We start from the raw sequence: 25,303 nt of genomic DNA, 5'->3' as shown, positions 1-25,303 counted from the left end.
AAACGTGAGTAGCCTTTTATTTACTGCCAGGTGTTTGGTTTCCTTTCTTTAATTTTATCTTTCATTACAGTCTTTCTGCCTAATACAGTGGGAATACTCTGGGAGGGAAATTAACACAAATAATTTGAGTACATGGCACCAATATGGGTACTTTTGCATTGTTTGCCTGGCATATCTGCACACACCCATTGGAAAACGGTCCGTACAGTCACACACAGGGATATAATGTCAGTTTAGGTCAGCTTCTTGTTATCTAATGGGCCATAAACCACCAAATAGCTCACAACTTTTCCTCTTCAGAGGCCTCTTGGCCACCTGGTGATGTGCTGAGATTTACGTTCTCACGTACTGCTCCAGTGTGCGGGGACCAGATTGACTCAAGGGAGGGACTACATCTCTGGGAGCCGACATACACCTCTGCCTTTTGTGTTGAAACTCCTACAGCTTTGGCTGGGCCCCTTTTCTACATTATATTTGCTGCTAGATACAGAAGAATAAATAAGTAGTTTTATTGTTTGAGATGTCTTGCCACGCTTCATGCATGTCCACTCTGTTGCTGACATTACGGCTTGGTCCCTTCAAAAGTCTGGGTAGCAGAAGTTGGCACGAAGCTTCTAACTGGGTTCTAGCACGATGCTGGCAAAAGAAAAAAGTTTTATAAGCATGTGGATGGGAAGTCCTTTGAAATTACATTTCCTTGCATTTTCCAGGATAATTATTCTGTCTCTGCTAAATCTCAAGGCAAAACTTTCCAGGAATTAATATTCCTTTGCATCAGCCTTTGCAATGTGAAAGGCAGTATTTAGGTCCTTCCTGAGGGATGAAAAGAAGCGGTTGTAATGGAGACCAGAGCGAAATAAAACCTCCCACAGATTCAGAGGAGGCAGCCTCCCAGAATCTCTCCCGTTGTGTTAGCAGGTTTCCTGTGAGGGTTTGTTTGAGCCTGGAGCTCAGGACGGATCCGTTGATGCTGGGAAATGTCTTCCCCCCTGTGAGAGGACGTCACTGTGGCACTAGGGGTTTGCAGAGCCAGCGTGTCTCCAGCTTCTTCTCCCAAAGACGACGGTGAAAGCTTTGCATTTGCAGCCTGATTTGTGCACTGCCCTCAGCGTAAATTGAAAGCGGGTATGAGCTGAACGTGAATAAATGATTTACCTCGTCCAGCTCTGCCGGCCTTTCTGAGAGCGTGGCGTTAATCTGTGGAGACCGTCCACGTGTGTGTGTGACAAGACGGGAGGGGACGCCCAGAGAAAGGTGGAAACCAGAAACTTATTTGCTGAGCTTTTTAAAATAAAGGGGGGCGGGGGGGCAGGGGGGGGGAATGGGAACCGAAGACATGGCACGAAGTGTTCGTGTTGGTTAAATCAGAAATTATTCGATGCCTGAGCATTTTGAGCTCCTCTGGGGTCTCTTCTGCTTTCCTACAGCGGAGATCGAACACCTGCAAGGGAAGCAAAAGTGCCCTTAAAATGCCTAATCTGCGCACGGGAGAGGAATTTAATCTTCAACCGAAATCTCTGTCTGGAGATCACAGGGAGAGGGCTGGAGTTATTATTGTTGACTTCAATGAGTGCTTACCCACACCTGAGTACCGAAGTTATGATGTTGTTATTAAAGCGCAGTTAATGATTAAACCCTGTGAGTCAGCGGAAGAACACACTTGGGGACCAAGAGTTTGGACTTTACATAGACAATAAAAGATTTCTGCTCTGTGAGGACTACCAGTTATTGCCTCTGCAGGGTGTGCCTTTTGGCTGGTCTTCAGGATGAGTCTGAAACCTCTGGAGCCCTTTCTGTGGGAGCGCCGGGTGGGCAAGGACGCTCCGGGAGCAGCAAGAGGGAGCCCCCACACTACCAGCTCCCCCCCAGCCTTGGTTTCACCCCAACTGTGAAACCTGCTGAAGATATCAAGGAACGGCTAAATTTAAGTAGGATCGTGTATATTAAGATTAGACATCTGCATTAAGGCTAGACGACAGGTTCTCCAATTATTTCACTTGTGTTGCTCATATTGCCGTGAAGCAATATTCTACTGCATTGGACTTTGTAGTTATTTTCCAAAAATGTGCAGGACTGATGAGGTCACATCATTGCAATGACATTAGAGGCTTGACTTTTGCAACAATGAAGTGAAACAGACGTTTTAAAATGTTAACTTTTATATGAAAAAATAGCTCACACCAAGTCATTTAGCATAATCACATTTCATTAACAGTAAATTTAACAAAATCACAATATACATATATAGTATATATTTATTTATATATGTATTAACCATTAACTCTATGTAACAAAAATATATGACAACATTTGATATGTATTCACAAAGCACAAGCCATTGTAAACAGAATAGACAGCACAGGCCCCATTATTCAAAAATTTGAAGGAGTCAGGTTTAAACTGGATTTTATTGTATTCCTTTAAACTAGAGGTACTAATATAGCAGAATTTTATGTATCTGCCTTCACATGAATTAGTCTGTATCTCTGAAATACCTGTTGGGAGTTGTTGCAGTTCGGCTTACCTGGGACCCTAAAGTCCATGTTAACCCACGGCACTCTTGGGCACGTTGTCATTGCAAATTGGTTTGTGCATCTCCCTGTCCGTGCAATTTAGAAAGATTTATATTGCCATTTTTTTTCCTAAATAAATAGCCCCTGCAATTACATCCCATTGTTATACACAAAAAGTAAAATGCAATAAATTATAGTGGTATATTTATAACAACATAATCAAAACATGCCCTATCTACAGCAGCTATTATTAACGTCCTTTCGGAACTATCTTTCTTCAAACTGGCTAGGTGCTTTTAGAAATAGGAAACCATCTATTTCCATTATTTGCAAAACAAAACAAAAAAGTTTAAATACACAGGCCAGACCTTTTATACCTCTCATTATATGAATGGTCCTTACTCATCCAGGCAACCCCACTGTCCTTACAGCAAGGATTCGCAAAACCAGTCCCTACCCTAACAATTTTTTAAAAACAAATAATCATCTAATAATCTAACCTAGGGGAAAATGTTTGTATCTAACTGTGTGTGGAGAGATTGGCAATACATTACATTCCTGCAAGAATTCAGAAGGGAATGATTAGTGCTTGCCAAATAGATGGGATTTTTTTATCCTAAAATGATCTTCAGAAAATAAAAACACTGTGAAAAAAATCTGAGGTTTAGAAAAATGCCCTGTGTATAAATGAAGGTAAATCAAGGCACCTTTTAGTTATCTATTTTCCAAGGCAATCCGTGATAATGATTTTTCAAATGTCTTATCTGGGAAGCCCTATGGTTTCTTTACCCTGGCTGATGCAGGTAGCTTATTTTTACTTGAGTGAGATCGGGCTGGATGGCAGAGCATGGAGAGCTTGTCCCCAGCCTTGTCACATGTTTACGGTGTGACCAACGGGCACCGAGTATTTTACTGATATATTTTTCCTAACGGAAGTCATTCAACTCATGAGATTTCTTTCATTTTTTTTTCTCTGTTGCTCATTGATCACATTAGCAAAGCAGGAGGAGTAGAAATTGGCCGTCTTTGCGCAAGCGTTTCGTTATCAGAATGTAGACCGCTTTGATACATAACAGGGTTTTTTTGTTTTGTTTTGTCCGAGATCTCAAGCTAGTGTAATATAACAAAACAGGACTACCCGTGGTGGTCAACAACAGGAAGGCTGTGGCCAACTTTGCACCCTGGGCCACGTTGCATTCCCACCAGTATCTCACCAGGATGAACTGGCATCTCATTCGAAAGCACTGCTCTTCTTTTTCCTCGGGAACTCTTTCTGGATCGAATCCCAGGAGGATGGTGGCTTTCAATTTTTTGCTATTTGTGTGATTTTTAAAAAAGATTCGCTTTGAAGCTCTGATTGTATAACTACAGTGACTAGAAAACTATTTTCTAGTATTCAGTCATAACTCCAACTGGAGATCTTTTTCCTAATACATCTTTGTAGATTATTAATAACCGTGTGGACTCGTGCCTTTGGGTATATTGAAACCATGTGCAATAGTATTTCTTCAACCAAAACCTCATATTTTACTCCGCATTTACCCCCCGTGCATGCTGTCATACACCTGATGCATTGGCTTCTCGATACGCGCGTTTCCGAAGTGCACTTACAGTCTGTAGGGCTCATCATCTTTCTTATAAATATAGACATTTATGGTAAACTATAGCAACCTCTCTAGTTCAGCATTACTTACTTAAAAACCAACAATCCTAAATACATATTTACATGATACACACCAGGACTACAGGTAAGGAACAGACATTTTACAAAGACTGCAGCAGCTCTTTTCTCCGTGTAAACTTTTATACCCCCCAACAGGGACAGCTGCCTTTTTTGAGCAGGATGGTTTTCCTAAAGAAACTTCACCCATCAAAAGGTTTTTGACATACGTACTGAATGCTGAAAGCATAAAAAGCAAATTTTTTTTAAAAAAAAAAAGCTTTAAGGCTAAAATGTTATTGTTTTCACTTATTCAGGCTCGGGTGACAAAGATAGCATCCCTGGTTCTGCAAACACAGAAGCAAACACGTAAGCCTATGCTTAGCCCTAAGTATCCAGGACTACCCGCTGAAGCAAACACGAAGCGGCCGTGGCATCAGGATCTAACTGAGCTTTCTGTGCTGAATGTGATGTGCTGAAATATTTAGTGATTATTAGGGTCAAGTAACTATGAGCTGAAATAGGTGTGAAGTCCCTGGCTTTTCTTTTAGGCGTCATTTAATCACAAGAACATTGAACGTGGGGAGAAGACAGCTCTAACTAGTAAAAAGCAAATAATTTCCAAAGGGTTGTTTCAAAGATATTCGCTGCACATGTTTGGGTTGTTCAGCCTGGAGAACAGAAAGCTCCAGGGAGACCTTAGAGCCCCTTCCAGTCCCTAAAGGGGGCCTACAGGAAGGATGGGGAGGGACTCTGGATCAGGAAGTGTAATGATAGGACAAGGGGTAACAGTTTTAAACTGGAAGGGGGGAGATTTAGATTAGATATCAGGAAGAAATTTTTCACTCTGAGGGCGGTGAGCCCCTGGCCCAGGTTGCCCAGAGAAGCTGTGGCTGCCCCATCCCTGGAGGGGTTCAAGGCCAGGCTGGACGGGGCTTGGAGCAACCTGGTCTAGTGGGAGGCGTCCCTGCCCAGGGCAGGGGCGTGGAACGAGATGATCTTTAAGGTCTCTTCCAACCCAAACCATTCTATGATATTTCAGAGCCCTCAGAGCCTTCTTCATTTAGGATTAAGAGGGGTAAGGGAACTACGAAACCTTAGGCATGTAAAGTCAAGAAAAAAATTACTTTCTGCAAGTTACCTAGACCTCCAGGGCTTTACGAATTAGACAGTCTCCTACGGTTAGGCTCATCCAGGTGTAGGTGGTTTATCCTCATTCAAACAATGTCAGTAGTTTCCATATAGCCCATCTGAAAACTATTAGAGTCTTCCCAACCCAATAAGGATCCTCCTATGGAGGCTGTGCTGTTCTTGTAGCCTCAGAGCACTCTGGGGTAGCTACTGGGCTTTGACAGAAAGTTTACCTTTCTCTTTGAGGTAAGAGGATGTCTGAGAGACCTGGAGAGATCTCAGCGTGGAAATAGGTCTCTAGGAAAAGCCCACTGCAGCCAGCGTAACACGTCATTGCAATGGCAGCAAAGCCAGTTTACAGTTCCCAGCCTTCCTGACCCTTGGCCTTCCATTCAGATCTATTTCTGCCCCACTTTCGTAACCTCTAAAGTTGTTCTGATGCAGCTGGTTTGCAAGTTAAGTCTAAGATGTCCTCCCAAAATTAAAAAAAAAAAAAAAAAAAAAAAATTCTTTCCGGGAAGATTGTATTGTTGACCTGAAGTAGAGCAAACAGATGCATGAACAAAATCGAGGCGGTAAACTACAGCGAGAGGCAGTGATGTGCCTCTTGGGGGCTGGGCAAGACAACCTCCAGTGGTCCCCTCCACCCTCGGCTGGTGTGTGATGCTGTGATATGCGTGGCTACTGCTGCAGCAGTCGTCAGGCTTCATAAGGATTTGTCTGGAACTTTCTCAATAGCTAAATTTGATTTTTTTCAGAAAGAAGAGAGGTTATAAAAAGTCTGATTGAGGGCTACTGAAAACAGCTTGTTGGGGTCTTTTACCCGAAGAGTATTTCTTATTATTATTTAGAGAAGAGCCATGTGGTTGCCTGACGTTGCAAGCGGGCACACAGGCACATGAGGAACTCCCTAAATCCTGTTTACATCTTTCCATTTGTAAATACCATGAAAACAGGGTCCTACACATCTAGAGGACAGATCTATAAAACCTGGGTGTAATTATCTAATGGGACCCGATTCTCAGGTGAAACAGCCAACTCTTATGTAGATTTATGTCAGGAGAAGACCTGGTACTTGTTATTTGCTCAATAAACTCTGCTAGTTTTTGCAATTACTCAAATCTTTCCATTCAAACTGGCTCAAAAGCACAACAAAGCCCAGGATCCTAGTTCACAGTTAGGGCTCTGAGATTATATAAATAACAGTAAAATGAACAGAGGAAAAAGCTCAGAATCCACAAAATGACATAGTGGACTAAATTCTCTTAATCATCTGCCGATGTTCTGCCTGCCAAATTTACAAGACACGAAGAAAATGTTAATTGAACATGCGTGTGAGAAATAGATATTGCATATGGATCGCGGACACCAACAAACAGAAAACTGCATATTGCCGAAGCAGCTGCACAATATTTGCACATGCAGTTCCGTATTTTGGGCACACATCGTAGCCACACTTTACAAACTTTTTCAAAAATATTTAAATAACAAATGGAAAATCCTTTCCCCCTCGCCCCCGCCCCCGCACACACGCGCATTTGTGTTAGACAAGAGAACAGTTCCGCTTCGTGATCAGAGATACTAAAGCATTGTGCAGGACGTTTACCATCGTTATTCTAACTCACTCAAGTGAAAGTGTCGTATAGTACATATAATACTCAGCAGACAAATAGTTACTCATATCTACATTCATCACTTAGACATACATTTTAGAAAATTTTGGCAGTTGCCTATAAGAATTCAGCTGAATATCTCGCACTTCATGAGCCACAGTATCATATTTCTAGTATCTTACAAAACGTCATCAGGAAACGTTCGGGTGTTGCTGCTATTTTGCGTACGGAGCCAGTTTGTCAAGCACCGGCATTTACAACTCTCGCTTGCTTCAAATGGTAGAAATATGACAATGTGTCAGAAAGCCGATGTAAGTAAGGGGAAATTATATTTATTCTCTGTTATAAGATTAATTCTAGAAGAAAGGCACCATGAAAGACAGACAAATTTTTAAACACATACAAGGGGAGAGATTTATTGCTCATGGTGACACATAAATCAGCCACTGAGTGACTGTGATGCACAAGGATAAGGAGACAAGTCCAATGCTGTTTTCTTCTCCTTCTTTTACTAGCTGTCCTAAATTTACAATGGTTTGGGGTTTTTTTTCTGGGAAATTATCTTAATCTATCTGAATAATTGATTTAAAATTTGAAATCCTTCTGGGGCTAGGTTTATCGACATACAAACCCCCCATTGACTTTGGCAGCAGCCCCATGTGTTAGTTGACAACGGCTGTGGACTTTAACAATGATCCTGTTGCAATTTACTTAGATAAGAGGGGTCTTAGTAAAACGTATAGCATTCTGATATAGAGCTTTTTACCTTGTAAAGCTCACCAATAATCGACTTTCTAATATTCTGTATTATGATACAATCGAGTCATCAAAATGACCTGACTTTCTTAAGAAACAAGTATTGAACTAGGTTTTACCTATGGCACCTGAGAAAACGATGTTAAGCCTAAAAAGTAAAATGATTAAAATGAGGTAGACTATTTAATCTGGCTAAGGGCTAATTTTGACCGCAGTGTTGTAAACACTTGCTTAAATTGTGTGACTATATTTGTGTGTATGTTTTATTCTAGTCATGCTGTTGTGTCATAACTAAAAGGAATAGTTCAGCTGACAATTTTTATTTATATGGTAGTTGATGATCTTCGTTATATTAATTCTTTCAGTTATAAAGCAGGTGAGGACATGACTTTATGGATTAAGATGGTTCCTTGCAGCTGTAGTACCATGCCAGAGCGTGGGCTAAGGGAAGGCTCTCCCCACTGGCCACTGAGGTGTTACCCCCCATCCCGTGACTTTGGGGTGAAGCCCCTCTCCGAGTTACCTCACTGGGCTTTGACCCACTGGCCAGGAACTTCAGCAGAGGAGGCTTTTTGCAAGGGATGAAGGAAATTGTCGTTGCTATAACGCCTGTTCTCTCAAAGAGCTTGCAAAACGGAGCATGCTAATGCTTGCAAAATGACATATTGATCATTTAGCAAAAGTGATGGGGAACATAATAATTTATCTCATTAACCTTTGCTATCAGGGATTCGGCAGAGCTATAGGCACCAAAAGCTGGCTTCGCTTGGTGGACACAGGAGATGGCAACTAAAAAGTAATCCCACATTTTTAATACTCGGGGCCTTACTTTCTCAACGTGGTTCTGACCATATTTTCTAACTGCAGTATTGACAGTCAGAATATGAGCGAGGATAGCCCGTTATGTCAGCTTTTATTAGGCATGAAGCCTAATTAACCAAGATTATTCGACATCTAGGCATGTATTTGCCATTTAACCTCACGAAGGAAAGTGTGTACTTTATGGCCACTGGACTTTCTTGATCTACCCAGCAAAAATTAATTTCATTTCTGATGTTAACTTGCAGCTGCCTTATGGACTTTAAGTCACTTATTGGAGAATAATGCGTGCAGAATTAAGGTCAGAATCGGTAGTACGTCTTTTGCCAATCAAAGTATAAGTGTGAAGCCTTTGAAACCAAGAGTTTGAAAATAATTTTAAGAATTTATGAGGATGACAATGCTTTTTTAATGCAAGATGGTTTAGAAATTGATTCTTCCTAAAAATCGTAACAACAGAAATGACAACTGAGCAGTTATTGCTCTTCGTATTCTATGCCTTAATTAATAAGAAAACTCCTGAAGAACTGTCTCATTTCATAGCGTTTTCACTGAATTGAGAGAGAAGTCACTGAAAACTACCAAGGAAAGTAATTCTTCATGAGTCACTGGAGGATGGCTTCAGCATCACGTGTCTACATGACCATTATGAAGCCATCTAACAGCTGTAGCTGTACTTACAAGGAACTAAATAACATTTACAAAAAGCAAGATACTGTGGCAGGGTCTGAATTAACGTGACATGTAGGATTGTCCTGGTTTTGAAAATTTTACTGGCATTTAGACCTATGTTAGCTGCAGGATGAACTGAATGCGGGGTAAATGTTAATAACTTTGCAGAGTTACAGATTTTGCAGCTTTTGCAGAGCTACAATCTAGTGCTAGAAAGATCTATATTGAAACCTCCTGAGATTTGCATGTTCAGATGTGGATTTAGATTATTGGCTGCACTTTCATAGTGGGGAGGGGATCTACTATTTCCGCCCCACTTGCTTTGGAAACGGTGCTTTTAAACTCAGCTTTGGGCTCATTTTTCCTTGAAATAACATATCTGTATGAAAAAAAGCACGATTAATAACACTTCAGAAAAATATTATTATTTTTTTTCCTGCCTTGGCACAGGGCCCAGTTCTGCAGCTTTGGGCAAAATCCCTCTCTTTGTAGCTCAGATATACCGGAAAGTAGGCAGGAGGCATCCTGACCTTTCCATCCTGTCTACCATTTTTACTTTTCTGAAATTTAACAGGGAGAAAATTAATGGGATTCTGTGGAAGCTACTTAGAGAAGATATGGCTGAATCCAACCTGTAGCATACTTCAAAAGTGATTTTTCTCTTCATTCAGTTCTACAGGATTGTTCGAAAAATACATAAATATGTATCAGAAGTGGTTGAAATCTATGTTGAACACTGTACGAGTATCTGGGTAAAGATTTTTTTATTAAGCTTTTCCTATTAAGAGTTGTTCTATACATGACCTACTCAAGCATCTAAGTTGGGGTTGTTTTTGTAAAGCCAGGTTGGCGACCCCATCAAAGGGAGCCTTATCTGTAGCCAGTGAAAAATCCAGCACAAATATTCCTGTGCAGCTTTTTAGAATAATCTTATGATGGCACCAGTTTGCTCCCATTACTTTCACGAGCCCTTCTGCTGAGGACTAGCTTTTTACCCTATATGCATGTCTAATTGCTGATGGAAATCAATGGGAGATTTGTATTTTGGAAGCCTGCAGGACCGCATAGCAATAACACTCTTAGGTGGAGGCGGGAGGTGCAGAGCAGCCTGTCTCCCTTCGGTGTTACGTGGGCTACTGGAGGGACACGAGCTGGGCTGCAACCTGTCCGTGACTGCCTCCCAAAACCTTCACAGCTGAGAAAAGCTACTAGGGATGTGCCAGTTAGTTTTGTTTCCCATATATTGTTTTACGTGTCTTGTAGGTCCCATACCAAGCTCCTCATTCGTTCAGCTGCAATATATTCCGATTGTGCGATTCGCTCGTGAGGGCAGAGGAATTGATGGAGCTTCTTTTGAGGATCTTGTTTATGATGTCTTTCCATGTCTTCCTGTACTGATGCCGTAGCAAAGAATACACAAAAGGGTCTGAAACAGCTTTGCTGTAAGCTAAGCACTTGGAAATGACTCCCCAGTGGGAATTGATGTGGACCACAGAGGATAATTCAACAAGTCTGCGGAAAGAGGAAGGTTGAAAGAGTGAATATTCATATTAAAAACAGGGAGTAACAGCACAATGTAAGCCACTGTAAGCCCCTCAAAACTCAAATTTATTCCTGGGCAATTGCAAGGAAACAAAAGAAAAGGAAACTATACTCATGAAAATGCGAATGTAGTGTTCCCCCCATACATTTCTACGACTGAAAATGTAAACCTGAGGTCTGTTTCCCAAGGAAGGGACCAGGCAGCTCCTATCAGAGTGTCTTGACCTCCAAGCTTCAAGTTATCCATAGCTTGGGATGTTTAGCTGTACATTTACAGAGGCTGGAAGTGGACCTTGGATGTGTTGCCTCAATAAATGTTGAAGAATTTAGTGCAAAATGGAATAGCTCCAGCAGGACACGAGGTAGTCTTCAGAAGAGCCTATTTATTTTTTATTGGAATACACAATTTGGAGACAAAAACCTGACTCAGATCTCTGATGTAGGGCTGGGTTTTGAACTCATTCAGCTTACTCAGGCGATGAAGATACTTGAAAAAGGGGCATCGCTCTCTCTAGAGGACTGTTACCTCGCCCTATTTTTTCTGTTTAGTGAACACCCTGTTCAGGGTCATAAATACTCTGAAGTAAGCAGGTCAACATTTCACAGGAAGTTTACTGCGGATGAAAAATATTATGCGGCATCTGCTCATAAAATCATAATCATTTCCTACATAACCTGTCCTCAGCCACTACACTTTTAGTGTCTGTACCAAAACTTATCCGTATGGATAATGTAGGTTGCTTTCTCTGATTATGCTAGGGTTTTTAGTCCTAGTAAGATCTCCTGTTAGAAAGTGGAGTTTCTCATTTGATATTTCACTTCATTTTTTTACTTCATTTAGTGCTTTTGCTGTGTCCATTTTTCTGGTAGTGTGTGTCGTAAGATCATGTTTCTGGCAGCTGAAGTTCATCACAGACTGAATATAACTCTAAAGAGAATGAAAGGAGAATAATCACCCCAGGTATGTTACATACCTGTTGACTTTCACACTTTAACTACAAGTATTATAAAATATTTCTGCATAGCCTAATTTAATTTATGAAGTATTGATGCCAAACCATCCTTTGAGCACTAAAGTTTGAACTCGGGACAAAAAGTGTCATTGCTTGGTTTCATGAGAGTCATATTCCCCTACCATTTGCTATCTAAAAAAAACAACTTTTGGTCTGAACTCAGGGTTCTGGGTCCCCTCCGTAGTTTCTGAGAAACCACCTCACTGGTGCTATCAAGGTTTCTTAGCTGGTCCAGCTCCTAGAGAGAGAGTTTGAAGCCTTTAAACAGTTTGCCTGGGTCACAGGAGAAGCACACAAGGAAGGAAAAATCGTCATTGAGAGATGGCATAATATATCTCGAATTTAAAAACTAGTCATTTGAAAGGCCAAACGTATCCATTTGTGACAATTTTAGCAAGGCAAAACTTTTAACTCATTAGGGCAGGGAGGAAGAGAGGGAAGAGCTTTAAATACTCCTCATACCTACACTAGCACAGATAGTTCACTTGTACCGAGACTTAGAGTATTTTTGACAGTGAAATAGTGATAACTCCATTAAGTTTTCTTTCCCCGTGTCTCTGAGCAACACTGAAGGGCAATTCTGTTCAATCTGTCTGTACAGCTGTTGAGAATCTATTGATTTTTCCAGAGGAGGAACAGCCGCATGTGCTGCTAGAGAGCCCCACTATGCAATGGCAAACGTGGTCTTTGCTGAAATTGTCTTCAGCAGCAGGTGCTCTTAAACCTGCCTGCAAAATACTTCAATTGCTAGTGTTTCTTCGGACCAAGCACCATTTCCAAGGAGCGTTCTGAAGCCTGGTTCCTGCAGCAGCAATGACAGTAGCGTTGGTACTTCGAGCAGTTCGGAGATGAGGATTTTTTTCTCAGTCATTTTATTCTCATTCCATGAACTTTCACTACATCGTGTTGTTTAAAATAGCGCTGGCAGATGGCATGGTCCAGTCATTCGAGCACAAAAGTGGGACTAAGGAGCCTTAATTTGTTACGCCACTGACTATGAGCTTCTGTCTTCTCTCTCTGTTCTGGCTTGCCTAGACTCCAAACTCCGTGGCAAAAACCTTGTCTCTTCCCAGATATGTGTGCTGGGCTTAGCACCATGGGTCTGCAACCAGTGCTGGGGCTTTAGCCACTGTCACGGTATTGGTAATTCTAATCCTGAGCATAGTTTTGTGTGCTTTGTGCTAGCAATCTGAGCACTTTGTGTATCACTTCCATTGGAAGAGAGATGCATCTGTACAGTGATGCTTTTAGGGGTGGTGGCGTTAGCCAAAATGGGCTCACAGACGTGTGAGACGTTTGAGTTGACCAGCCCACGTTACTTGACAATACTTAGGAATTGCTCTTGCCCCTCCACTGGTGCCGCTTGGCTCATCTGATCGCCATAAGCAACTCTGAGATACCAAAGAACTGCCATCTGTCCCATTTCTCTTGCCTTTCATCTCGACTAAACAAGTGTTGTTCTTTCAACCCCTCCGTGTAACTCATGGTTGATATCATTCTTACAAAGTTGGATCGAAACTCAGACATAATTATCATCTCCTCAAGCTGCCGGGGGGTCTCATCTGGTGTATTCTCTCTTGTTTAATAAAATGTAGCTTATGACACCCACGTTAATATGCTCTAAAATGAGAATTGACTATTTGGAAATTAATCATCTGCTGAGTCATATTTACTTTGTAATCTACCATGAGCCATCCTTATTGTTATTCTCCACTTCATATATTTGGTGCCTTCTTTGCATTTGGAATTTCATCATGTTGAATCTCATCTGGTTGATTTACTGAATGCTTTCCAGATGTGAATTTGATTGTGCTTAATTAAATGCAGTGGATGCCTTGAATGACCAAAATATGACAAATTTATGTCTGAGGCTCTGTCAATCAGTTCTATGAGATGTTAACAATCTCCTTTTAAAGAGTATCAAGTAGACGCTTCAGGGTCACAAGCTTAGCCTTGCTAATTTTACCTTCATTGACTGAGAAGCTAAAAAGCCCACGCTTTTGTCAACAAAATTTAAAATATTTTTTTTATTACGTTCCTTGAGTGTCCTTGATATTTACACATTTTGCAATTCTTGTCTGTTATTTTTTTATAGTAAATTACTTTTGCAGTTATCAAGCAGCAAACACAGAACTGCAGACAAACCCCAAGCTATGCAATTCCATTTCGCGTCCAAACAACGAAATGTCAGTCTTTCAAGGCACATCACTATATTGCCTTTGAAAGAGGGTTTTGTTTCTCATTTATGAGGGAAATTATATGCATAGCTTCCATTTTCATGAAACGTTTCAGACAAAAAGAAGACATTTTCAGTGAAGGAGCATTAATATTTCAGTGGTACCTGTAAATTAAATTCTACGGTTTCAGCTACATAATTCCCTATCTTGCTTTCGTAAGCCACTCTTCTACTGTCTGGTCTTCAACACCTTTTTATTTCAAAGCTATAAGCTGTTTTGCTGTGATATTTTGTTAATATTTTTAGAAACTTATAATCCTGTAGAGCGTGTCACGTCACGTGGCTATCCAAGTATTTTATTTCACGTTCAGTAGACAAATGAGAATGCCATGTTGAAGATTAAGACTTTGATCTCTTATGCAGATAATACACACTGAAAACCCTTTATATACGTGTGCAGTTAATTGCTACGGTAAAATATTTTACTAAACGTGTTTACATCCAGCTGGGAGGCTACTGCAGCGACAACATATTCATTGTACATCGCTTAAACCTGAGAACTTAACTGAGTAATGGAGAAAACTCTGAATAGACCAGAGTTTCAAACAGGCTAAAATGTCTTGTCGTTCAGGAGTGAAACAATAAGCTGGCACTGCAATTTGGAGCTGGGAGATGACGAAGTTCTCACGAGAAGAAATTCGGTCCTTCCCCCAGGATTTTGGATCAGATCTTTAAGCTTGCGCTCCTAAGAGTTCTGCTTGTGTCTAATTCTGATTTGGTTTTCCCCACCCAAGTCCCATAGTATCAGAATTATACCCGAGTTGTTTCTTTTGCGTTAATGATATGAATAAGCTGACCGTGAGTTTTATCTTGACGTTGATTTTACTTTATTTTCACTTTGTTGCTTGGCAGACTGACTCTTCTGTATGCTGTCTTGCTTGTGAAAAAGCCCATATTAATAATTTCTTCCCGATACCAAAAAGGCATCACGGTGCTCATTAGCTGATTTACCCTCAGCCAGTTTTGCCTCTTAAGTGGTGCACGTATTACAGCTGGCCGGCTTCTGTAAGGGAGCAAGCAGACTTTTGGACTCTCGTAGCTAATCTTGGACATCTCTTGCAGGAAATCTTGCAGACCATTGCTTTCAGCCGTTGCTGTTCCCCAGAGCTGTCCGGCTTGTACCAAAAGGTTTTTCTATCCCGGAGGAAAATACCTCTACGTCACTTCATCTGAGGCTTTTGACCAAGGCTAGAAAGCCACTTTCTTCTACTACGTCAATCTGAGATCGCATAGGGAAATCATGGATTTATATGCAAAGACAGGCAAGAATATAACTTGCAGAGGAATTCTGCTTGTCTACAAGAGCGGCATCTGCATGCAGAGGGCAGGCAACCAGTGCAAACCCACAGTTTGTTTATCCCTTGTCCCCCAGAGACGATACAAGAGAATTTTAATATTCTTCTGCCTGTTCCACCATCCTCCTCCATAACCTGAGGGCTTGGGGCTACGAACTTCTTTCCGATGTTACTTTAGGATTTTTAATTAAAGGCTAATTTCCTCACACATTGACAGCACTTATTACCTTGCATGAGCAAAGTTCTGCATTTCAGTATGAAACGCCTGGAGTTGGAAATGAATATTAGAAACCAGTATGGCTTATTTTAATTTTTCTTATGAAAAAGCTCCTTGGAGAAAATAGGTTTTGAACAATGTTACTTAATCACATAATGATAAATAAGCCAAAAGAAGAGGTGTGTACTAATAGAATTTCTAGAAACCAAGAAACAAGCTATGCCTAGGAATGTCTAATATGGGTAATACGTCTGTCATACTGGTACGGTGGAAACACTGAATTAAGAAAAATCAGATTCTACTGATATACTACTTAAGGTCGGTCAATGAACTAATGAGAAGTGTGTTTTCTTGATAAAAGAGGTGCTTAATCTGATTTTTACTTTAATGTAATCTGGAAAACTCTGGTTTACCCAGAGAGGAGTTTATCTGTCTGGGGTTATAATTACAACTCCGTCACTGCTTCATGGAATTGCTGGAGATGACTCTTTGTTTTTAGTGCGGAAGCAGAAAGATGTTGTTATAGTAAAACCTTGTGATTTGCCGCTTTCAGGCCTCAGCTCATGAGGTGCTTAAAAGCATGTTTAATTTAAGCCTGTTGCTGATTAGAGCTGGCTGTCCAAATGAGGGGCTGCGCAACACACTTCATCAGCTGCTTTCTCTTGACTGCCTCAAACTGTGATTGATTGCCTCCAGCCTGCCAATGCAGAGCGCTGGACACGGTCCAGAAAATCATACTCACTGACATAATTAAGTTCAAAAGCCTCCTAATCCCCTTCCCTTCAGCACCCTGGGCCGTATGTGGGAGGCGCAGTAACGCACGTCCTCGAGTACCCGTCCATGCAGTGTAGTGTCCAGCAAGGTCTCTCAAGCAGCTAAAGAGGGAATTCCCCGTCTCCTGTTGTGCAGGGATTCCCCCAGACCTCTCAGAACTGAAAAAGCCAGGAAAGTGATAGCCTTTACCCCACCTTACCCCATCCGGCCAGTGCCTGACCCTCCATGCCTTCTTCACGCATTCAGAAACCTACATCTTGACTCTCCTCATAGTTGTTCTCTGTGGCAAAGCTGTTAGTCCTCAACCGGCTGAAGACACAGGGGAACATTTAACTCATCCTGGTATGGACTAAAGGGAGGAGGCTCAGGATTTTTCTAACCCCTCTTCCGTACCTTAAGGCTATACTGGGACACAAACTGGGACGCCAAGGAGTTAAGAGGAGGTGGGAAGGTGGTGCCGGGGCTGAGGTGTCTATGGAGGAGCACAAAAATACTTCTGACCGTCCTGGTTAGAGCCCGCGGCGTCACTCAGGACGGAGCTATTCTGCGACCCACGATTTTCATTAAGTTCAGAGACCCAACATAAAATGAAATTTAACCACTTGCAGTGAGACAGATACGTTAACATTTCATAGCCCGAGAACGGAGGCTAAATGTCCGTAATTATAAATCCTTTCATACCCTTCTAGAGTGTGTGGCAAGGAGCCTCGTCTTGTGACTACTAAGTGAAAGTGAAGGTAAATCTAGTAACCCTGTTACAAATGTATTTGCAACATTGTTACAAATAAAGAGCATGAATCAATTGGCTATTATTATCACGAACATAAAATCAATGGGACACACAAGTTTCCATTTTTACCAAGAGACTACAAGACTTTCTTGTGAATTGCCATGTTAGAAATAGAATTTCAGGATATTACACTGAATTGGAAAAACCTGGGGATGGCTACATGCCTGCTTATTGAGTCTTAATTCAGCTTTTTCAATGATTTTTTTTTTATGATGGATCTGAGCATGACTGAAGTCAGCCCCAATAATTTCTATTTGATAGCACTGGAATAGGAGATACTTTAAGTTATTATTTTTTTTTTCTCTGTTCTGCATAGCAGCCTTTCAGTTTTTGCAGAGTCTTTTAATAAGGAATGCAAGTTGTAAATTTCCTTCAACAACTAGATAACGCTTTTCTGGATATACTCACTTTCTAATACTTTATGTTTCATAGGAGTAATTTTGTGTTTCCCGCAGGAGCCATTTCCAAAGATAAGCTGGTAGATAGACAGACATTTGACCATAAATCACAAGAATTTTTTTTAGCTATGAGCCAGAACAGCTTCGATATTTGATGTTTATGACTAATAAACTCTATCCAGTCAGACAAAACTATCATTTAAGCCTGTGAACCGTGTTCTCACCTCAGTTGGATCTTGTTGACCAGAACTTTACAGTCTGACTTATTCAGACGAGTGTCCTGCCCAGCAGACCACCCCTGAACGGGGGAGGCTATCTCAGCAGTAGGTGACTACTTGACCTGAAAAAATCCTGCAAAATCCTGTAGAATGACTTCCTAAATCACTCTCACGTCACCAACATATCGACTGGGCTGACCGAACGGAGTCTGGCCCACGGGCTGCATCAAGGGTTGTATCGGGTAAGTGCTGTGACACTTTACACAGCTTTGTTAGCCCAGTAAAGGCGATCTCTGTCATAGGAGGGGAAAAGGTGCACAAAATGTTCGCAGGAGACTTGAGTCATGTTCTGGTTCATCGTGCCCTACTTCTCTCAGTTAAAAGTGCATCTCAGCAGACTTTTCCAGTAAGGAGGATCGCACTTACCTTGTAATTACATAAGGTGCAAAACAAAGTATAAAAGTACCAATAAAGGTACTTATTTTCTTTGTTGCTCGCTGCCTCCGTCTCTTTTGTTCTTCTAGACAACGCTCTCTTACGCTGTGTGACATTCAACACAAACAAGAACATGAATCATAATACCAGGTAGCGGATTTTAATGGCTTTACTTATGGAATGCTGGAAATCAATCGGTCCACTAAGTGCTGTATTCCCACAAGCCAATACCAGGTGCACTGCGTTTGTATGGGACAATACCATCTATTAATGCAGTGCATGATCATCTTACCCTCCAAAAACCATTACTGAGAAATACCCATTTATATTTTTATATGCACACACCCCCCATTATGTCTATTTATATATAGTCAAATCGGTGGAATTCAGCCTTGAATTCAGTTGCAGCTCCTTTTTGAATCCCTGTAAGCTATATTTGCAGGCCAGACTTTGCCTCATGATATTCGGAGATTTGGAAAATATCCAGAGCGGGGCAGGCAGCATGCTACTTCCCTAGAAACAGCAATATCTAACAAACACCGCTGTCTTAGCTAGGAGAAACTCCCCAGCAAGATATGCAATAAAGCACAATAAAACCGCAGCGGGAAAAAACATGTTCTGAACAGTCAGCCCAACATAGGAACAATCACTGTGTCCCATAGCTGTGAACCCCGTGGCCATAAATCTTTCAGCAGCTCTGCACGGACACCATTCCAAACGTTCTGCAAAGCCGGGAATTGCATAACAAACCCACAGCGCTGTGATATTCTGACTCCTCGCCTCAAACCAGACTCGTTCCCGACTAAACAGATGCATGTTATTCACACCCTCATTTTTTTTCCTACCTGTATCATTTTAGGACAAGAGCTTCTCCTTTGAGCTTCCCAGCGGTGGTCTCACCAGGCCACCAGGGCTGAGACCACACTTCCACTGCAGAAAATCCCCTTTGAAATCAGCACGTTCGCTTGCCGAAAGAGTGATAATACGAAAACCCGTCTTCCTTCTCTGGGGAGGCCTTATTGCAGCCTTTCAATATTTAAAGGGGGCCTATAAGATGGGGACAAACATTTTAGCAGGGCTGTTGCAATAAGACAAGGGGAGATGGCTTCAAACTGAAAGAGGGTAGATTTAAACTAGATATAAAGAAGAAATTTTTTACGATGAAGGTGGTGAGACACTGGCCCAGGTTGCCCAGAGAGGCGGTCTATGGCCCACCCTTGGGCATAGACCATTCAAGGTCAGGGTGGATGGGGCTCTGAGCAACCTGGTGTGGTTGAAGATGTCCTGACTTATGGCAGAGGGGTTGGACTAGATGGGCTTTAAAGATCCCTTCCAACCCAAACTATTCTATGATCCTCTATTTGCTTGTGTAAGTCCTGTGCTCGCTGTGCAATTGGAAGGAAGTGGATGGATCGCTGTCTTCTCCAGGTAGGTAGGTTGGATGGGCAGCACTGGTTGTATCTCCCAGAGCCCCAGGACAACCTGTACCTGAATTATTCCCTTTGGGAAAGAGCAAAACCAAAGCCAGACTGCAGTCCTGAAGCCCCTCTCTACGCACACAGCCACGCTGCTGGGTGTTGAGCCGTTGCACCGGTCTCGCGGTAAAGCAAAGACCTGTCTCAGGCAAACGGAATGGTCTGGCCCATGTGCTGTGTTTTGTAACCGTTTGGCATTGGTCTCTCTGTTTTTATTGTAAATTTGCAATTGATGATTTACTGTAAGGTTCCACACTCTTATATGTTAATAGCTGTGAGGTTTATGGCCGTACCCTTACATTGTTTGCTGTAACTGCAAATGTTTGATCGTCCTCTAAAGACGTGCTACATCCTGATGATCTCAGTGTGCTTCGGTGACCCCCGTGGCAGCAAGTTCTTATGTTACCTTTTCATTGTGTTAAAGAAAATGTGTTTCCTTTGATCCGTTTTATACATGGTCTTACACTGCCGGTCCCCAGAGCAGCTACCAAGATGGCAAAACAAACAAAATACTGCAGGAAAAGCTTCTTCTGCTCGAAATAACAAATCGTCTCGCTCTTAAAGAATATGCCCAAGTAGAAGGAAAACACATCTAAAAGTGTTACATGTTCTGTGTCTGAGTTATTTGCAGCGAGAAATGACATCTGAGAAGGAAAAAAAAAATCCACCTTTCCAAGGGAACTATGTGCTTTCAGTCCTGCAAGAGCTGGAGAACTTGGGGTATTTTTAGGTGCAGACAGATCATCTTAGAGGTTCAAGACCTTCGCTTAAGACCTTTGTCTTTAAATTCATAGTGTCCCAGGCACATGGCAATATGAAGTGAAATCTCCAAAGTAGGTTCAACTGGGGAGTTGTTAGGGTGTAGAGGATGGTGTATTTTTTGTCTCTAACAGTTTCCCCAATTATATCCTTTCTCTACTGGTACATACAGAGCTGCCTTTGACTCCTGGAGCTCACACATGACTTGGGAAGTCCAGATAGACTTCATCCAGTTTCTTTTTTTCAGCCTTTCCAGATGCAGCTAATAAATACCACATCACAGAGGAAAGCATCTTATCTCATTCCTTCGTATAGACAATGTACACGGATGGGTATTTTCCTTTTGCATGCACTTTCATGCGCTAAGATAAGATAAGTATATGCAAGTTCCAGTAGTGACACAAGTAATAGAACTGGATTATCGACTAAGCTTTCATTTAAAGATTTTCATATCCTGGAAAATCTGAGATAAACCCCCTCAAAGGTTTGGTATTTTAAACAAAATTCGTGAGATACTGGACCTTAAAGTCCGTAAAGATGGATAAACCAAAAAGATAGCATAGATAATCTGGGCGAAGAAACACGTGGGTTAAGCACTTAAGTGAAGTCTTGCCCAAACCTCTGACAATACCTGAGATACCTTGGTCTTAAGAACAAAGTCAAGAAAAAGCAGTATCCAGTAAAAATGCCTAGACTAACTTGAAAGGACATGTGCCCCAAACATTCACACGATTTTGTGTGGTATTTAGAGGTTTCCTTCGTACTTGTCTTAAATGATCTTCAGAAGATCATTCGTGTCTTTCCAAGTCACAGGTAATAAAGCCGTCTGTCATAACGCCTGTCGCTAGACCCCCCTTGCGGGTGGATTCTGAGTCACGGGAAGCGGAAAATTGTCCGTACACATTTCTCAATGTTGAAACTAGACCGTGCAAACAGCCGGAAAAGTCAGGGTAGTCTAAAGTGGGATTACAGACTTGGTGCTCTCGTGTGCCTTCTCCCAGCATCCGTGCCTGCGCTGTATAGTAAACACCGAAATTGCCTGTATATATACCACTTACATAATTCAAATGAGGCCTTTTTTTTTTTTATGTCAGCGCTTTACGAATGTCACTGACTGCTCCGGGAGACCTGCAGCCTTTGTGCAGCTCTCACGGCAGGGAAGGCAAGCCGAAGTCCCACCCTTTCAGCGGCGGTAGCCGTCACCGGTTAAGGCAGCACCACCGTAGGTCAAATCAGCCACCATTTCTGTAGTCTAGAAAAGAAGCTAAAACTCTCCTTTCTTAGAGAGAGGCGTGAGAATAACCTGACACAAGAGACAAATAATGGTTAGCAATACAGGTGACTCGCAGCAAAGTGCCTATGCAGCTGTCTCCTCCGAAGAAAGGAGGTCTCATTCCCGCAGCCCCGTTGAATCCACCCCTCAGCGAGCTGATTGCAAAATGCAGAAACACCCTCAAAATTAACCGAGGCCAGCAAAAAATGCAGAGGAGGAAAAATACCATTGGGATTTTTTGCCCTTTTTCTGAGCTTTGCTGTGCAGTCCAGGCATGCTTTAAGCGTGAGGCACAAGGATCGCTATTTCAAACAGCCCCAGTGGGTCTGGGGCACTTGCCCTGGGAGTGACCACGGCGTCTCACGGTGCGTGCAGGAGCTAAGGCCAGTCGAGGCACAGTTTAGCAGCCAGACAGCACGTAGGGCAGAAGGGTGTTTTTCCCTCTACGTGTCTTGGTGGATAAGGGAAGATTTATACGTGTGTTTCTCAAGAACACTAACGGGACTTGCCCGAAGTTCTGCTCCGCATTCTTGGTCAAGAGACAGATCAAACAGCTTAACTGGAGAACTTTGAGCAAATGCTTCTGTCCCTCTTAACAGTGTGCTGTCCTGCCCTGATCCCGTCAGACTTATTTGCCTCAGGCTTAGGAATCCCCAAAATATGACCTTTTTTTGAGGACAGCCACATGTGCTCTCAGTCCCGCAGCTCTGCTCCTGGCTGGCTGCAAACGGAGAGAGCTGGTCTTCGCCCCCGGCTCGCGGAGAGAAGGACAGCAAGCGGGGGGTGGGGGGGGTCGGGTGGGATGTCTGGCGTGGGGCTGCCCTCTTCCACTGCTCTTCAGCTCTCCTCTCTTCCAGGCAGATTTATTCCCCTGTATCAGACGCTTCCCTGCGCTGCCAGCTTTTTCTGAAAGACGCTTCCCTTCCCTTCAGTCTCCGACAGAGACAGCCTGAACCCTGAGATCCCGTCTCTGACTGTCTCCCAAGCAGCGCACACATCTCCCACAGCCCCTCACTCTACCCCACCAAACCATTTTCTCCTTTTTTTTCCAGGCAAATACATCAGATTCTTCCTTTTCCAATCACCTGCTCCAGCCACGCTAAGCCTGAAGCCAAACTAGTTCCTCTGAGCAAACCAGGCTGATTTCTCTCCACCAGTGCCTCTGTTTTCCCCTTTCCAGAGCTCCCTCCTCGGCTTTGCCACCCCGTCCCGGTCACGGCTGGGTCTCAGCCCCCTCCACCCCAGCTCATCAGAGCCTCTCAGCCCTCAGCCAGGACTTGTTGATCCGTCGCCCACCCTGTCCCGCTCCGTCCTGGCTCAGCTGCGCAGGTTCACTCTGGCTTGTCGTGCTGCTCCCTTCTCACCAGCCCGGTCCCACGTCCTTCCATCCATGCCTGTTTTGGTCCCCTCCGTTCCCTCCTCTCCGCTTCTTGTGGGCAGAGCCACCGCGTACTCACAGCGCACCCTGGATTCCTCTTACCGCCGGCACCGGGCACCTTCCTCAGCTCCTCGCCAGGATCTCTGCCCTTGGGCTTCCATCCAGCAAGGCTTTCTCTCCTTCAGCTTTACCGCCATGCTCCCCTTACTCACCCAGGGAAAACTCTCCCACCCTCCCTCCACCAGCCACATCTGCATCCCTTCCAGATCCAGACACAGCCTATTCGGGCAAGATTTATAGTTTGTGCATAATCCCTGACGTGACTCTTTTGCACAGCACCCCAGCACACATTCATACCCACTTGGTGCTTGCCTTCAAGCCCATTATCCTCCCAGCCCCCGGAGACTTTTCTCCTCCTGTGTCTAGGCACAAGGCGCTTCCTTAAAGACTCTCATTTGGAATGAACTTTATACATCCCTTGCTTGTCACACTAACACTGCTACTGAAGCCTCTCTCACTTGGATTTAAGTATAGGCATCCAAGCGTATGTATTTTGCAGATGTTATTCCCTTACTTTCTGCGTTCTCACGTTCTGCTTTCAGGAAAGATAAAGTTACAGCAAGCACAGCCATAGGGAAACCGCCGGGCGAAGGGGCGGCACGCAGCGCCCGGATTCGGTTCTGAACTCCCAGGGAAGGGACATGTGCAGCCTCAGCCGGCTCCCTCTCAGGCAGCCGGCAACGTTTTGGGCTGACGGTGCCAAACAATGCAAATCTATCGGCCCCTAAATCCACCTTCTGAGACAAAGGGCAGTGATCTGATCGCTGTCTCAAAGGGAAGTGCATGCTCAGCCAAAACCGCCTGCTTCTTTGCTCTCCCTCCCAAAACAAGCCCTTAAGCACAACAAAAAAAGAGTCGCTTCTACAACCAGAAAACCAAACAGAAGTAAAAAGAAGCATGCAGAACAGAAACCGGCCAGAAGGATGCTTGTTTTCTCCCCCTCCCCATCCCCTGCTGTGATACAGAACAGACTGTATTTAACATAACACTGAGCCCGTCCTGGCTTCCTCTGCGGTGAATAGTCTCCCTCGCTGACCCCACAGGCACCTTACCTGGGATGGATGTCCACAAGCAGCACCAGGGTCTGCATAGTGATCACGTCAATCCGCTTACAGTGAAACCGTGCCACCTTCAGCACTTTTAGGTATGTGAAACACAGGACTATAAGGGAGAGGAGGAAGCTGAGGGCGTGAAAGACCCCAGTGAAAATCACAAACTGTGTCCTATCCTCCGGTCTCTTGTTGTACAGGGTGCAGGAGGCATAGAGGTGATGGAAACCCACCCAGGAGAGAGAAGCTGCCACTATCGGGAAGGACACCGAGTGTAACCACGTGTAGCTCAGCATGAGCGCAGCATCTCTGTACCTCATTTTGGAGTGATAACTTAGAGGGAAGACCACAGCAATCCACCTGTCAATGCTCAAAGCTGCCATGCTCAACATGGAGTTCGTGGTGAGAAAAGTCTCCAGGAAGCCCACAATGTGGCAGATCTGATCTCCTCCTGGTTGACTCTCGTAAATGATCCCAGCCAAGGTCAGGGGCATGTTCGAAACAGTCATCAACAGGTTGCAGAAGGTGAGGTTGAGGATGAACAATCCCGGGACCTGCTTGCGGATGTCGGCGCTGTACAGGAAGCACAGCAGCACCAGCACATTGGCCAGGAGGGCCACGAGCATCAGCACCACCACCACGAAAGCCAGGATCACCTCCCAGATGCTCATGGTGCGTCCAGTCACAGGAGGGACATCTCCGAAACTGCGCCGCGCCGGCACCCGGGGAACATGGTGCGAGGCGCGCTCACCTCGCCCTCCTCCCCAGCCTGCTCGCACTCTTGCATGCCCTCCGTATTTTTAGAAGAGCTGCAGGTTGGTTTTTTTCTTTTTTTTTCTCCTCCAACCTCCCCCTCCTCGCTGCTCCTTTCCACGTCAACGCTTTCCGAGGCGCGCACAAAAGCACAGGGAATGCCCGTCAAACTGCGAGGAGGGCTTAAAAAATATCAGCAGGACTGAACCACTGTCTCCACTCGGTCCATTCGAAGGAGAGCAGGTTATTCTGAGGAACTGCTCTCCTGAGATCCCTAATTATCAGCCCCAAGCGCGCAAGCGATTCACCGAGTGAATTGTGCTCTCTTTCCCTCTTGCTTTCTGCCTCTGTCTCTGTCTCTCTCTCTCGCTCTTTCCCTCCCCTCCCCTCTCCTCCAACCCTCACTCCCTTCCAGGCTGAATGTAACCTGCTTTTTATGATCACAGATAAAAACCCCATTAATGGATTAAAGCA

General features: G+C 43.5%; 1 protein-coding gene across 2 annotated transcripts; it reads right to left on the bottom strand.

The window, feature by feature from the left end:
- GPR26 (G protein-coupled receptor 26) lies at positions 1-25,303 on the bottom strand. 2 transcript variants are annotated; one of them, XM_074592197.1, is made up of 4 exons: positions 24,080-25,303; positions 18,074-18,187; positions 10,437-10,676; positions 1-1,441 (listed from the first exon to the last, which is right to left on the bottom strand). In XM_074592197.1, exons 1-3 carry the CDS (start codon positions 24,745-24,747, stop codon positions 10,445-10,447), a joined length of 1,014 nt encoding a protein of 337 aa, XP_074448298.1. In that variant the 5' UTR covers positions 24,748-25,303; the 3' UTR covers positions 1-1,441; positions 10,437-10,444. The 2 variants fall into 2 exon arrangements, with proteins under 2 accessions (XP_074448298.1, XP_074448297.1); XM_074592196.1 differs by lacking the exon at positions 1-1,441 and having other exon boundaries at positions 8,906-10,676.

Source organism: Larus michahellis, chromosome 6 (assembly GCF_964199755.1).
Source record: "Larus michahellis chromosome 6, bLarMic1.1, whole genome shotgun sequence".
Classification (NCBI taxonomy): domain Eukaryota; kingdom Metazoa; phylum Chordata; class Aves; order Charadriiformes; family Laridae; genus Larus; species Larus michahellis.
The sequence above is the reverse complement of the archived record's forward strand: the minus strand, read 5'-3'. Positions and strand labels throughout refer to the sequence as shown.